Raw genomic sequence first — 14,851 nt, 5'->3', positions numbered from 1 at the left:
GGTTGGGCCTCTCGCCTTCTGCAGCACAGTGATCTGTCATATGGTTTCCTTTCTAAGTGAACCACAGGCACTGGACTTGTCACACTGAGGACACTCAGTTTCCTTCCCACTAGCACAATCTCTCAAAAACCCTTGCTTACACATACACGCACTTATACGCATACATTATCGGTGTCAATAAGTCATAATTTTGCAAAACACTTCATTCTACTCGTCTTTTTCTAATCAATGCTATTCTCACACGAGAAATAGATTTTTGCTTATTGACACATCAGATGGTTTTAGATGGCTAAAATTGTCATGCTGCATGACAATAATTTGATCATTTCTTGCTGTTCTATTATATGTCCAATTGAAATGTAATGCAATGCCTCTATGTGTTTTTTGCATTTGTTTGGTGCTCTAAATATTCATGTCTGTATCTGAATTTCCAGTTTTCTATTAGAAATGTGTGTTTAGGTAATTGTGTAACTCTAGTAGCATATGCACTAAACAATGAACTGTATATCTTTAAATGGTCAGTAACCTGTTATTTTTACTCAGTAATAATCTTCTATCATGTTCTCATTTACACTGGATATCAAAAGTCTGCATGTCACATTTCAAATGGAATAGAAATCCCCCTTTCAAAAACAATGCTTGCAATACCTGGTTGTATTAGTGTCTACAAACTTTACAAACTACCACATGTAACTTCAACAATTGGACATTCTGTGTTACCAAGATAAGGGTGAGTTGAGTCTGATTCCTTTCAAGATTCCTTCCTCATAAAATCTCAGATAGTTTTTCCTTGACACTGTTGCCACTTGCTCATTCATTAGGGATAAAATTCTAGGATCTAATAAATACATTTAAAATGTATATTTGTATAATCTATTTATCTCTGTAAAGCTGCCTTTGTCCATTGTCAAAAGTAAAATTAATTGAACATAATCTAAGCACATGATGTTTGTAATACAACTTGCTTGTAATTGCAGAAGTGCTCTAGATCTATCAGATTGTGAAAGGATCGGACATTGGTTGCCCTCTTTTTATGTCATGACACAGGATTTAAATATAATATAATTAAATATAAATTAAACATTAAACAATCATTAAAAGAAACTTCTTCTTCTACTTCTTCTTCTTCTTAAGCCATTCCTTTAATTGTATGGATTTGTGCTTGAGTAGTTGCTGGAATGGGAAATTATCTTCAGCCGGATCTTCAGCCGTATCTTCAGCTGTCTATAAAGGGCCTGAGGATTTTTGCCAAAATAGATAGGTATTTGAAGTTTTACATGGAAATTCAGAGTGATTTTTACAGTTTTTGGAACTTTTAATTAGCTATGCAACTGACATTTTTGACACAAAAAATGTGTCAGTATAACCTGGGTATTTTAGTTTTCTTCTGCTAATAGAAATATTTTTCATTTGCATTGTCCCCTGATGATGTTCTAATGTAATATAATACAATTGCTGTTGGAACACTGCACAGTAACATGACCTATATTAAAGGGTGTACAACCAGGATTTCATTTGTGTGTGTTTCTAAAGCATATCTGTTTAACACCTGCATTGTGTACGTGAATAAAAGGTTTATTCAGATACAAAGACAGAATTTCATACTTTTAGAATAAAAATTATTTTAAATGCGTAATACTAGAAATGAAACTAAAAGTTCTAACATATTTTCCTACAAATCCTGTACATTTAACAACCAGTCAGTTTTTATCTTGCTTGCTAAAATGTGTTAGAACTACTACTTTGTGACCACTATTCTGTGAATGTGTGAAAACATGTGATTGTATGACACTGAGTGTGTCTAAAATTTGTCTGAGTGACTTCCTTCTGTGCCAAAGCCTAACACATTAGACCAGCCCACCATATTCATTTTAGACCCAACACCCAACACGAATCCACTCATTAGCTGTGTTGCACAAATACACACATGCAACAAGACATTTAACTCATACGGTTCTGAATAGTCATGGGTTAAAAGAGATCCTTCACAGACAATGGATCTGCAGATCACCTGGTCAATATTGTTCTCCTGTCTAACTTTGCAGATGAATTGTGACCCTTATCTGTCAAAACAAGGTAGGGCGCTAGCTTGTTTTGTTTGTTGTCTCTTGCTTTGTTAATAGTATGATGACATTATCAAGTTACAAAATAGAAATTTTACAACTGTTATAAGATAGACTTGTGCACTTAAACACGTTTTTTGATGTTAATGTTTTTTATCTATTTGTAACGGTGCCTACTTTTTCAGTAGTTACATAACAATTGCATTATCTTCTTACTTATTTATGAATATTTCATTTATCATTGTTATCACATTATTATTTTTATAATTTATGTATTATTTCACTTTGGTGACTGGTGAGAAGGTGTTGGTTTTTAGTGCCAGTTGAAAATAACAGATTTATCTATAGCAGCATGTACTGTAGATGCTGAACAAAATCTAAGGCTAAAAACACTTTTAAATCATGTTGCTATTGAAAACCAAAAACGTATAACCATAAGTATGATAATGCTATCTTTTAAAAGATGTTTATTAAGCATCTTTTAAAGAAGGCTCTAGTGCCAGACCATTGTAACAGCCATAGTAAAGTTTTCCACATTGGAAAAGTCTCCTGGAGAGTTTATAGCTGCTGTAATGAACATGCCATAAGCTGCTATACCAGGAGCTGGTTTTAAAGAAGTTCTACAACATTTAGTTACAAAGAATAAGAAATGATCATATGCCATTATTTTATTATTACATCCCAAATGTAATCACAGGCAAAAAGCTGTGGTATAAGAGGAACAGACACTTTTAGGAAAATAATTCTTTAGATGCCAGTTGCACACCCTGTTCTGCTTTGTTCCTGATTATATTACACCAACATCATGTTTCTGTTTTCAGATCTGGCACTGCTGTCTGCTGAGCCATACCCAGCATGTTTCACGAGAAGCCTTGAAGACTTCACCTGCTTCTGGGAGGCACCTGTGGGAAAATCCTATGACTTCCTTTATAAAACAGATGAGGCGTGAGTATGCAATGGACTTATCTATCAAAACCCCATAATAAAAAAAAAAAAAAAAAAAAAGAAAATATAAGGAACAAAAACCTTTGGAATTTTAATAAAAATTCAAAAATCTGATATTACTTGAATAAAATTAGCTTGCATGGCAATAATGTCTAGTAGGACAACTAATGTGTACAAGGGTTATGACTAGGACTGAGAACTTTTCCCCTAATTAATATGTCGTTTTTGATTAACTGCCATAAATATTATTATATTATTATTATCATTATTGACATTATTCTGTTTTTAATGTATTTATCTTTAATTAAGTTATGTCTAAATTGCTTTTTGTGTGTGGCTATGTCCTTACAAGTGATTCTTATTTAGTCACAATGCAGAGCGTGCCTGTAATTTAAGTCAGCAGGAGACGACAGAAGGAAAAATCCTTTATGCCTGCTTCTTTCAACCTCTGGATGTCTTCCTGCTTGAGTACACACACGTCAGAGTGGTGGATAAAGATACCAACACAACTGTCTACACGCGCAAGCTTAATGTGGAGGACAACTGTAAGAAAATTGTGCACATTTTGCAGAATTGATGCAGATGAATAAGGTATTAATAAGCAATTCCTCTTTCCAGGCCTGTTTTATCCTCCATCAGATGTATCTCTTCACCCCACTGGAAAAGCAGGGCAAATTCTGGTTAAGTGGACAGCACTTTCACAATCAATGAAAGATCATGAGCAGTATGAGTTACGTTACACTTCTAAAGCACTAGAGGAAACAGTTAAACTGGTGAGTTCTATTATTATTATTGTTTTTTGGACTGTGGTGAGACCTGCTATATAGTATGGTTTAGAGACAGTTACATTGACTAAAAGACAGAAGGTGGAGCTGGAGGTAGCAGAGTTAAAGATGTTGAGATTTTCATTTTGAGTGACGAGACAATGATGGACAATGATGGACAAGATTAAAAACTTGTTTATTAGAGAAACAGCGCATGTAGGACATTTCGGGGATAAGGTGAGGGAGGTGTCATTGAGATGGTTTAGACATGTGCAGAGGAGGGACATGGGGTATATGGGTAGGAAAATGCTGAGGATGGAGCCGCCAGAGAGGAGGAAAAGAGAAAGACAAAGGAGGAGGTTCATAAATGTGGTGAGGGAAGACATGCAGGTAGTTGGTTTGAAAGAGGCAGATGTAGAGAAAAGAGTAGTATGGAGACGGATGATCTGCTGTGGCGACCCCTAGTAGGAGAAGCCGAAATAATAATAATAATAATAATAATAATTATTATTATTATTATTATTATTATTATTATTATTATTGTTATTATTATTGTTGTTGTTGTTGTTATTATCTTTTTTTGTAGAAGAAAGTTTCCATATGTGAGCATGCGTTGCTCTCACTGGTCCCAGGACAGTCATGCACAGTGCAGATCAGGGTTAAGGCCAGTTTTAATGATGCTGGAGGCCACTGGAGTGACTGGTCATCTCCAGTTACAGCCCTGGTACCTCAAAATGCAGGTGAGAAAAGTGACAAAAAATAAGATTTCAATAATCTGTAAATATTGCACAAACAATATATATATATTTTTAAACATAAAATTGTGATAGGTTTTTCTCTGATTCTGTAGTTATATAAGTAATGAGCCAGGTAACACATCATCATATGCTTTTATATGTATTTAATAATATATTAACAGTTTTATATTTTTTTTTATTCTATTTCATTTTGTTGCATGTTTTAAAAAATACAACCCGATTCCAAAAAAGTTGGGACACTGTACAAATTGTAAATAAAAAATGGAATGCAATAATTTACAAATCTCATAAACTTATATTTTAATCACAATAGAATATAGATAACATATCAAAAGTTGAAAATGAGACATTTTGAAATGTCATGCCAAATATTGGCTCATTTTGGATTTCATGAGGGCTACACATTCCAAAAAAGTTGGCACAGGTAGCAATAAGAGGCCGGAAAAGTTAAATGTACATATAAGGAACAGCTGGAGGACCAATTTGCAACTTATAAGGTCAATTGGCAACATGATTGGGCATAAAAAGAGCCTCTCATAAGTCAAGCTGGGCAGAGGATCACCAATTCCCCCAATGCTGCGGCAAAGATTGGAACAATCTTTGTGAGTAAGGGTCAAGGCCCGAAAACCATACTGAATGCCCGTGATCTTCGGGCCTTTAGACGGTACTGTATCACATACAGGAATGCTACTGTAATGGAAATCACAACATGGACTCAGGAATACTTCCAGAAAACATTTGTTGGTGAACACCTGAAAATGGACAGTGGCAAAGTGCAAAACTGTTCTGTGGTCAGACGAATCAAAATGTAACGTTCTTTTTGGAAAACTGGGACGCCATGTCATCCGGACTAAAGAGGATAAGGATAACCCAAGTTGTTATCAGCGCTCAGTTCAAAAGCCTGCATCTCTGATGGTATGGGGTTGCATGAGTGCGTGTGGCATGGGCAGCTTACACATCTGGAAAGGCACCATCAAGGCTAAAAGGTATATCCAAGTTCTAGAACAACATATGCTTCCATCCAGACGTCGTTTCTTTTAGGGAAGACCTTGCATTTTTTACAACATCATGACTGCGTAGGAAGAAGGATCCGGGTACTGAAATGGCCAGCCTGCAGTCCAGATCTTTCACCCATAGAAAACATTTGGCGCATCATAAAGAGGAAGATGCGACAAAGAAGACCTAAAACAGTCAAACAACTAAAAGTCTGTATTAGACAAGAATGGGACAACATTCCTATTCCTAAATTTGAGCAACTTGTCTCCTCAGTCCCCAGACATTTGCAAACTGTTATAAAAAGAATAGGGGATGCCACACAGTGGTAAACATGGCCTTGTCATTGTCAACTTTTTTGAGATGTGTTGATGCCATGAAAATAACTTATTTTCCCCTTAAAATTATACATTTTCCCAGTTTAAACATTTGATATGTCGTCTATGTTGTATTCTGAATAAAATATTGAAATTTGAAACTTCCACATCATTGCATTCTGTTTTTATTCAATTTGTACTGTGTCCCAACTTTTTTGGAATCGGGTTTGTACATTAACTGAACAAATATTTGTCCTAACAATATATACTTTGCTCTGAAACGTGTATTATAATATGTATATAATTGATCATAAAATTATATCAGATTTTTCAATTCAAGAAAAAAGTTTTAAAAAGTAAACATTTGCAAATGGCAAATCATAACAATTATTTAGCATTGGAAAAAACTTTAAATTTTATAAATATCATGTAAAATCTTAGTCAAGAAATGCTAGATGATTTTAATCTAATAAAAGAGGTTCTCGAATTGTGCAACAAAAAATTGTTCCTCTATCATCTCGAGCACAAATAAGCAAAATTAGGGAGGTGGAGAGGAAAGGCATATTCTTTTTACCCTATTAGTAACCTGTGTAAGTGGGTTTCAGAGAGCTGCATTTAAAAGGGGTGGATAACATTTTTCCACAGTGTATTTTAATACTCCTCAATACATGTTACATTATACAGTATTTTCAAAAGATAGGGCTGGCTGGGTCCACATGTCTTGGAGGAGACCTTCTTGAATGGTAGCTGATGGGTGGGTGGGAACTAAGTAAAAAAAAAAAGGAGAAAATTGGTGAAAAAATCCAAAAAAGGGTTCCCCTTTGGGATTTCGAGCTGCATCAACAACGCTTTGGAAATGCTTCCACATTGTCATATGTGTAATCAGTTAAATTAAATTGCGGCATCACTGGCGGGGTGACGTCATGACCAGGAAGCTATGAAAGCACATGGAGTGGAGCCGGCACTAGCTTCTGTTTGTTTGGAAAGTGCATGTGTTCAATGGTAAGTGGTAAATGTCTGAAAAAATAAGCATGAAAAGAGTCACTCTTTTTGCCTGAGTGTAGCTTGTTTGGGAGCAGAGCATGCTGGGTCAGTTCTCGAGGTAGTCGACTGCATAGATTGTGCTCGCATGTCTATGGAATGCTCCGCCGACACACCAAGGTGTCCAGGTCTTGAATTAAGCCTCACTTGGCCCGCCTCTTTGGTCCTAAGGTTTCCCTAAAGAAATGCAGTTAAAAGACCTCAGCACTGCCCACCAAGCCCCTTCGTACTACTCGGCACTGGTGGGCAAGGCTTAAGCCTCAGCAGCTTAAGCCGCAGGCTGTCTGCACACCATGGCTGTGATTTGATCCTACCAAGCAGACCTGCTTTGAGAGCTGGATGTGGGAGACATCCCGGATGGTCAGCAAGTTCAAGAGCTTAATCGTGCTACAGACCTGGTCCTCAGGGCAACAAAGGAGACCACTGGGGCCATTGGCTGGTCTATGTCTGCCCTAGTGTTGACTGAAAGGCACCTATGGCTCACCCTGTCAGACCTTTCCGACAGGGATAGGGCTGTACTGCTGAACGCCTATCTGGTGTTGACTGGCCTGTTTGGCGACACTGTCAATACAGTTGATGACAAATTTCAGGAGCTTCCTCCCGCATCGCTCTCGTGGGTCTGCCCCAGGGCGTAGCTCCGGCTCTAGGCCCACCCTGGTGGGGCCCGAACAGGCTCTGGTCATGGAACAAGAAGTAAATACTCTCATGAGGTAGGAGGCCATCGAGGTGGACTGCAGCCGGTACTTCTGTGGTTTTCTATATCAACCACTAGGGCTGTGCAATATGGATAAAATAATCATATTGCGATTTTCTGAATGAATATTGCGATTGCGATTTTCTTTGGGATTTTGGCAATTGTTTTCACTATTTCAAACTTTATTTAAACAAGCTTTTTCTAAATGTATTCAGTGCACAAGAAGTGCACTGAATTTTTAAAAAAATTTTAAAACAGACAACATAAAATAAATTAAGATTAACTAAACTAAATTCCAGTCATAATAAATAAACTTCAAAACTGTTTTTAAATAACATACTGTACAGTAGTACTAACTGCTTGATAAACAAAACTGTAATAAATTGTCTTAAAAACAGACAACATGAAATAAATTAAAATTAACTAACCTCAACTCCAGTCATAACAATAAATAAAAACTAACAGAAATCAAAACCAAAAAACAGATTGCTCTCTTAAAGGTTTTTTGCAAGAAAAACCAGCATGTCCACCATATCTGTGGTCGTGGCGTAGTATTTCACCTGCTCGTATTCAACGCCTGCCTTACATTTCTCATACATTTCGGGAATAGCAAATCGTGTGAAATGAGTGCGATATGGCAGCTGGTATTTTTTGTCGAGTGTTTGTATTAGTCTTTGAAAGCCGTCTTTACTGAAGATGTGCGCAGGCATCATATCTTTGCATATATAATAGGTGACCGCGTCGGTAATTTCTTTGTGCCGTTTTGATCCTTTCTCATAAGGCATGGCGCTTGCAAATGCTTGAACAAAGGATACTTGTTCAATCTGTTTGGACTGGCTTGGATGTGTGCTTTTGTTTGTTTCGATGGACTTTGTCGACATGCATTGATCATGCAGTTTTTATGGCACTGTTTTAAGTGTTGGAACAGATTTGTAGTATTGCTCCGTTTCATTGGAATAATCATTTCACAAGTCTTGCAAATTACCTTGCTCTGTGACACATCCTCTCTCCTGAAGCCAAAATACTCCGAAACGACTGACGTTAAATTTCTCTTTGGCACCAAATCATTTTGACCCGCATCCATATTTTATGTTCTTTCCTCCCGCTCGCCGATTTGGTTCTTCCGCTCAGCTTCGTCATGCGCTGCATGAGCTCTGATTGGTTAATGTCTTAAAAACATGCGCACAAGAAAGTATTCTGAATAAAAATATAAATAAATTAATAGATAAAATCGCAGCCTTATGCGGTTTAGAAATCGCATGTGCTTAAATCGCGATTTTTTTGCGATTGCAATTAATTGCACAGCCCTATCAACCACTAGGGAGGTCTGCAATCTCACCTCCTGTACAAGCTGGCATGTCAGATCCTTCTGTGGGTCCAGGGGAAGCTGCTCTCCTTGAGGGCAGCATATATCCTGGGTTAATTAAACAAGAGAGCAACTGCCCTCTCAATGCAAGGACAGGGGCCCTGGAAATGGCAACTCCACCCAGTTGTGGTGTAGAAGATTTGAGAGAGATTTTACAGAGCGCGAGCAGACCTGTTTGCAACTCAAGAGTCATCGCACTGTCCCCTCTGGCTCTGTCTTACTCCCCCAGCTCCTCTAGGGCTGTACACCATGGTACAGGCGTGGCCAAGGCCGCATCTGTACGCCTTTCCCCCTGTCGTGCTGCTCCCAGGAGTTCTGGAGACGGACAGTTTTTGAAACGGGTAACCCTTTTTTCGAACACCCGTCCTGGGAGATTTAAGAGGGATCTTCTCTCCCTCCACGAGGGGGTCGTACACCGCAAGATAGCTTTTCACGGCATAGTGTGAACAGCATCACTGCTCAGTTGACCCAGTGCTGAAATTTCTTTGAGACTATTTCGCCACAGGGTTGGCTCTTTCCATTTTAAAGATTTACGTGTCCGCGATTGCAGCCTGTCATGCCCCACTTCACGTGGCAGTCCCTGGGTAAGAACCTGTTAAAGACACATTTCCACCACAGTATCCTCACAGTCTTCTTACACTCCTCACAGTCAAGACTGTGTTCTCCTGGCCATCTCCTCTCTCAAGAGAGTAGGGGATCTTCAGGCCCCATTGTTGCCCCCTCATTCCTGGAATTTACTTGGGGTATGTTACCAAGGTACCCTTGGCTGTCCCATGACCTGTTATGCTCCAGGCATTCTTTCCTCCTCCCTTTCAGGCCCCAGACCAGGAGAAGCTTAACCGACTGTGTGTCCACAGAACAGAACTGAGTAGGAAGTCGGAGCAGCTGTTCGTCTGCTATGGTCCTCTGAGGAGGACCTGCGAACAAGCAGACCCTCAGCAAGTGAATAATGGATGCTATCTCATGCTCTTTTCAGTCATCTAGTCTCCCCGCTCCTTTCGGGGTTTCTCTACTCTCCATGTGGCAGCCTCTAACGCTTTGTCCTCTGGAGTTTCCTTCCAAGACATCTGCAACTCTGCAGGCTGGTCCACCTCGCTGACCGTTGTCAGGTTTTATAGCCTTAACCTTAGTGCCACTTCTGGCCCCTCTGTCCTTCCACCTAGCTATGCTATTTCACACTAGGCAGGGACAGGTCATCATGGCGGTATTGAATGCTTGTTCCCAAACCATTGTTGACGCAGCTTGAGTTCCTGAAGGGGAACGCCTCCAGGTTACGTGTGTAACCATGGTTCTCCAAGCCCCACTACCTGCATCCATGCAGCACTTCCTTCCCTTTCAGAAGCTAGCGCTCGCTCCACTCCATGTTCTTTATAGCTTCCTGGTCGTGACTTCACCCGCCGACTTTACATTGGACGGACTGATTGCACATGTGATTCAGAGCGTGGACAACGTGGAAGCATTCCCAAAGTGTTGTTTATGCAGTGTCTTACACACGTAACCTGGAGACGTTCTCACAATGTGACATTCCTTCAGTGCAGCACATTATATACATGTGGCTTTCAAAAGCAATTTTTTTTTTGGTTTTTGTTGTAGCTGACATTGAATTTACATGCCACACTTCTGATTTGCACCAAGTCTGGTGTCAGTGGAACAAAGAGCGTTATAACTATATGAGTCTACATTATCGACAAACTAACAGGTAACATTCTTTTTACTCCCTGCAATTACTGATTAGACTGCAGTTTCTGTTATTCAATGCAAAATACATCTCCGGTTTAACAAGTGATTTATTTCAGAAATTCTTGGGGGAACTGGAAGAGCTGTGACCAGAGTAATGTCTCTGCAGGTCAATGTATTATCTATGGAGATGAATGGACCATGTTTCAGCTTTACTTAACAGCTCCACATGGGCTCCTTAACCAAACTTTTTATATGGACGAGTTTTGGATGAACAGCAGCAGTAAGCCATTTTGTCACACACTGTAACTTAATTAATTCATTTCTTTCAGGCGTCAGACCTATTACAGAATATATTTATTACTAATTATGGAAAGACCTCATCTTTTATCGTTTTAAGAGGCACAATGTATGTTCTTTTTGTTTATATGCAACAAACTAGGTATAACTATTTAATTTGAACAAACAAATATATAAATGTACAAATGTTTATTTTTTAAGCTTTATTTTTATTGAAAAATCCTCTCTTAGCAAGAATAACAGCTTTACACACTCTTGGCATATGTTTCTCCTAACATTCAGCTAAAATACTTTGCAATGCATCTTGTGGAACTTGCCAAAGGTGTTCTTTGCTAGTTGGATATTTCTTTTTAACCTTGCGATGCAGTTCATCACAGAGCAGTTCACTGCAACTGACTGTTTGCTCTATAAATAACTCTTCTAAAGCTTGTGCATTTGTCTCGTTGTATGGTGAAGTTGTTTATTTAGCCGAATTGCATGGTGCTGAAGTATGGAATGGTAGCCATGTTGGTCTAGTATTTCTTTCTTCCGGAATAAGTCTCCAACCTTCACTGCTCCAAAAAAATACAAAAACATTGAGCTTTCACCTTCATGTTTGACTATGGGGGTGAGGCAGTCTGCTAACATCTTCACTCCTGTTGTCCATCTTAAAGAAGTTCTTCTGTTAGGTCCAAACTTTTGAACGTCTCTGTATTGAAAATCAATGCTACACTTTTTTAATGTATAGTTATGTTTAATGATGTGGAACATAAACTGATCAATTCCCATTATCAATTACATTTTTGCCACTATAAACAAGCAGCCTTCATGGGCAGTTTTCCTAAGCCACTATGCTGCTAAAAAAATCTATTAATTTATCAGTGTTTTATTAAAGCTGTATATAAATGTATGTGTAAGCCAAACACTTAAAATCTATTAGTCCTGGCACTAAAAAGGTGTGGCATAGAAGAAGCTTAAGAAAAGTACTGACTTAAACACTTTTTATTCTTATTATTATGTATTTCAATATGCTTAATTTGTTTGTGGTTTGCAATATCACTTCCATGATTAGTCAAAACAGTACCTCCAGAAGGGCTAATGGAGGAGATCATCGGAGAAAGGCTTTGTCTGAAATGGAGCTCTCCTTTTCCTAAAATAACTGAGCATTTAATGTATCAGGTTCGGTACCAGGTAAAAGGAGAGAATGATTGGAAGGTAAGGAAAACACACAAGCACACACAATTGAATAAAATTATTGAGGTGCTTAATAACAATGGAATGAGTAAGAAATTTGATTAGAGAGATAAAACATAATTTCAAAGGTAAACTCTGGTTGCAAACAAAACGTATTTTTCTGTGCCAGGTTTTTACAGTGCAAACCCCTAGTACCAGGACCTGTCTGGATGTGCAAGCAAGTGGCCAGTACACCATCCAAGTAAAAGCCAAACCCATTGGATTGTTCTACAGTGGGGACTGGAGTGATTGGTCTAAACCGCTCACAAAACAGTTGACTTCAAATTCAGGTACTCAAGCATTCTTATACACAATCCAAGAAATACACGAATTTGAATTAACGCAATGTTCATCTGTATGTCTATGCCAATACAGGGTTGCTGTTTATCGCATGTATACCTTTTGCCATGCTCATCATTTCTGTTGTATTGCTAACCTCCTTCTCCAGATATGCCAGGTCAGTTTAAACAACACATAAACACTATACAAAATGTAAAAAAATGGCAAACATGTTTAGTGTTTGATTTGTGTTGTTTGCAATCTTTTTTCATTTTCAATCGTTCTTTAGTAAGCTGAAGCAGGTTCTCTGGCCACCAGTCCCAAACCTGAATGATGTGCTAGAAAGTTTCTTGAAAGATATCAACAGACAAGACTGGGTAAATGACATCATAGTATATTAATGATATACTATTCTGCAAGCTAACTGTCCAATGTGGTTGAAAGTGAATCATTTAGAGTATCTTTGAATTTTTTGGATAGCACACTATGTTGCAAATAACCAGTGAATTCAATAATTATTGCATCAATGCTTTTATTTGCTTTAAATGTTGTATGAAAGAAATGTTATTGGTGTTACTAATTGCATTTACTATAATTATTAATACTGTGCTAATTTATTAATAATATAGGAGCCCGACATCAGCATCAAGCAGTGTGATGATGACACCCCTGCATCTGTGGTGGAGATCATGTCTGAAAAAGATACTCAAACCATAAAGAAACCATCTAAAGGCTCATATTTCCCACAATACCAGTTGGCTGTGGATAGTAACAAGGAGTGTGCGATGCAGGGGCTAGAAATGACCAGAGAATATGTAATCTTGAAGTCCAGCCCTGCTAATGACATCTCATGCCTGGCTGGGAATGATTATGTTTATGGAGTGAATGCTGCATCGAATCAGGTTAAGGAAACAGTCTGCAGTTATACTTCGCTCTGTTCAGACACTTTTCCAGCCTCCACCACCAACATCCTCAACCAATCCTATTTGCAGGCTGAGGTTGGGAGTGAGCTCCACAACATTATTGGCCGTTACACCAACCTGGAAAATGTAGCTACAGTTAAAGAAGAGTGAAAAGGAAGAGCAGTTTCATCGTTCAATGAACACAATGCATTAAAAGCAGGGATAAAAGTATTTTGAGGTTTATCCGACATGCAAGGTTTAACCCAGTCAGGTTCGAAAGCGTTTAAGTAAGATTAAAATAGGACAAGACACCGAGCTGTTGCATCTCTGAGAGTCGTGTAAATACAATTTGTTGCTCCTTATCTGGACTAGATGCTGTATACTACGCAAAAAAAATCTGGACAATATTCTCAATCTGCAAGACATGCCAATTGTAAAATTTTGAAAATATAAAAACAACCCTCTGCCACAGCGTTTCAACAGAACCAAATTAAAAAAAAAACATACCAAAGTTTTTGTAAGTTCTGTAGTTTGAAGAAACCATTAGTGGTAATACCCTCCTAATTCTCACGGTCACAACTTATTTTATAAGACAGAACATAGGCTGAAATATACATAAAAAATATACCTCAATGTAAAAGAAGATAAAATCGAAAAACTTTTCTGATTTAAATATTGCTGAATGAACTCATTCTTTTTTTTTATTCAAATTTTTTCTTTTATGGAAAGAATTCACAGTGAAAGAGTTCAGTGTTGCATTACAACTATTCCATTTATTCATGTGCAATCGCCAAACAAGCTTCAGAAACACGATACGAGTTTTATACATTATATACAGTATATCAAAATAGTTTGCTGATGTATTATGTATTTAGCAGTGAGATGCATGTTATTTTTAAAATTAGATTTATATCTTTTTTTTAAATCTATTTCCATTTACAATATTTTTTTTAATAAATCTTTCCTACTTGTATTAAAATTTAAACATTGTGAAATAAACAATGTTATGTCTTTTTGGAGTGCATGTGCAAAATTAAGAAATGGGATAAACATTAAGGTGGGAATATTTGGGGCACCACAGAATATAAACAATATTGCATTTCTGCTGTATTTCTATTGTAGGCATACCAATATTGTTTATCCAATCATGAGCATTTTTGCCGTTTAAAAGTTGGTTATTGTTTGCCGTTAAGTACTTTAGTTTAACCACTTCTTCATGAACAGAAAGTCCAGCGTCTATGGTTTTAGTTTCTTATGAAGTTCCCCACAAACCACATTCACACTGAAACACAATATACTTATGTAATCAAGTAAGTACAACAACTAAAAATCACATACTCAGAATAATTTTCAATAGCTTTATTTAGAGTTAGGAAATATTTCAACTAAAACCATAAAGATAAAATATTACTTGGCTCAGGAAAGCAATACAAAAATAATCTCACACACACACACACACACACACACACACACACACACACACACACACACACACACACACACACACACACACACACACACACACACACACACAGAGAGA

At 37.8% G+C, this 14,851-nt stretch overlaps 1 protein-coding gene across 1 annotated transcript; it reads left to right on the top strand.

Moving 5' to 3' along the window:
• Nucleotides 1–1,864: 1,864 nt before the first annotated feature.
• On the top strand, nucleotides 1,865–13,505 carry mpl (MPL proto-oncogene, thrombopoietin receptor). Its single transcript, XM_046860874.1, has 12 exons — nucleotides 1,865–2,076; nucleotides 2,885–3,008; nucleotides 3,375–3,553; nucleotides 3,627–3,781; nucleotides 4,359–4,512; nucleotides 10,535–10,640; nucleotides 10,738–10,901; nucleotides 11,970–12,112; nucleotides 12,261–12,420; nucleotides 12,506–12,587; nucleotides 12,699–12,786; nucleotides 13,039–13,505. The coding sequence occupies exons 1-12, from the start codon at nucleotides 1,995–1,997 to the stop codon at nucleotides 13,480–13,482; spliced, it is 1,881 nt and encodes a 626-aa protein (XP_046716830.1). The 5' UTR covers nucleotides 1,865–1,994; the 3' UTR covers nucleotides 13,483–13,505.
• Nucleotides 13,506–14,851: the final 1,346 nt, after the last annotated feature.

This window comes from Silurus meridionalis, chromosome 1, assembly GCF_014805685.1.
Source record: "Silurus meridionalis isolate SWU-2019-XX chromosome 1, ASM1480568v1, whole genome shotgun sequence".
Classification (NCBI taxonomy): Eukaryota; Metazoa; Chordata; class Actinopteri; order Siluriformes; family Siluridae; genus Silurus; species Silurus meridionalis.
Note: the sequence above shows the minus strand (reverse complement) of the source record. Positions and strands in the feature narration are given on the sequence as shown.

Bases quoted from the DNA above. Each gene is read 5' to 3' on its own strand.
- mpl (XM_046860874.1), top strand. From the start codon at position 1,995: ATGGATCTGCAGATCACCTGGTCAATATTGTTCTCCTGTCTAACTTTG. The intron at 3,554-3,626 runs GTAAGAAAATTG...TCCTCTTTCCAG, and splicing joins GCTTAATGTGGAGGACAACT to GCCTGTTTTATCCTCCATCA. The intron at 12,787-13,038 runs GTAAATGACATC...TTAATAATATAG, and splicing joins ATATCAACAGACAAGACTGG to GAGCCCGACATCAGCATCAA.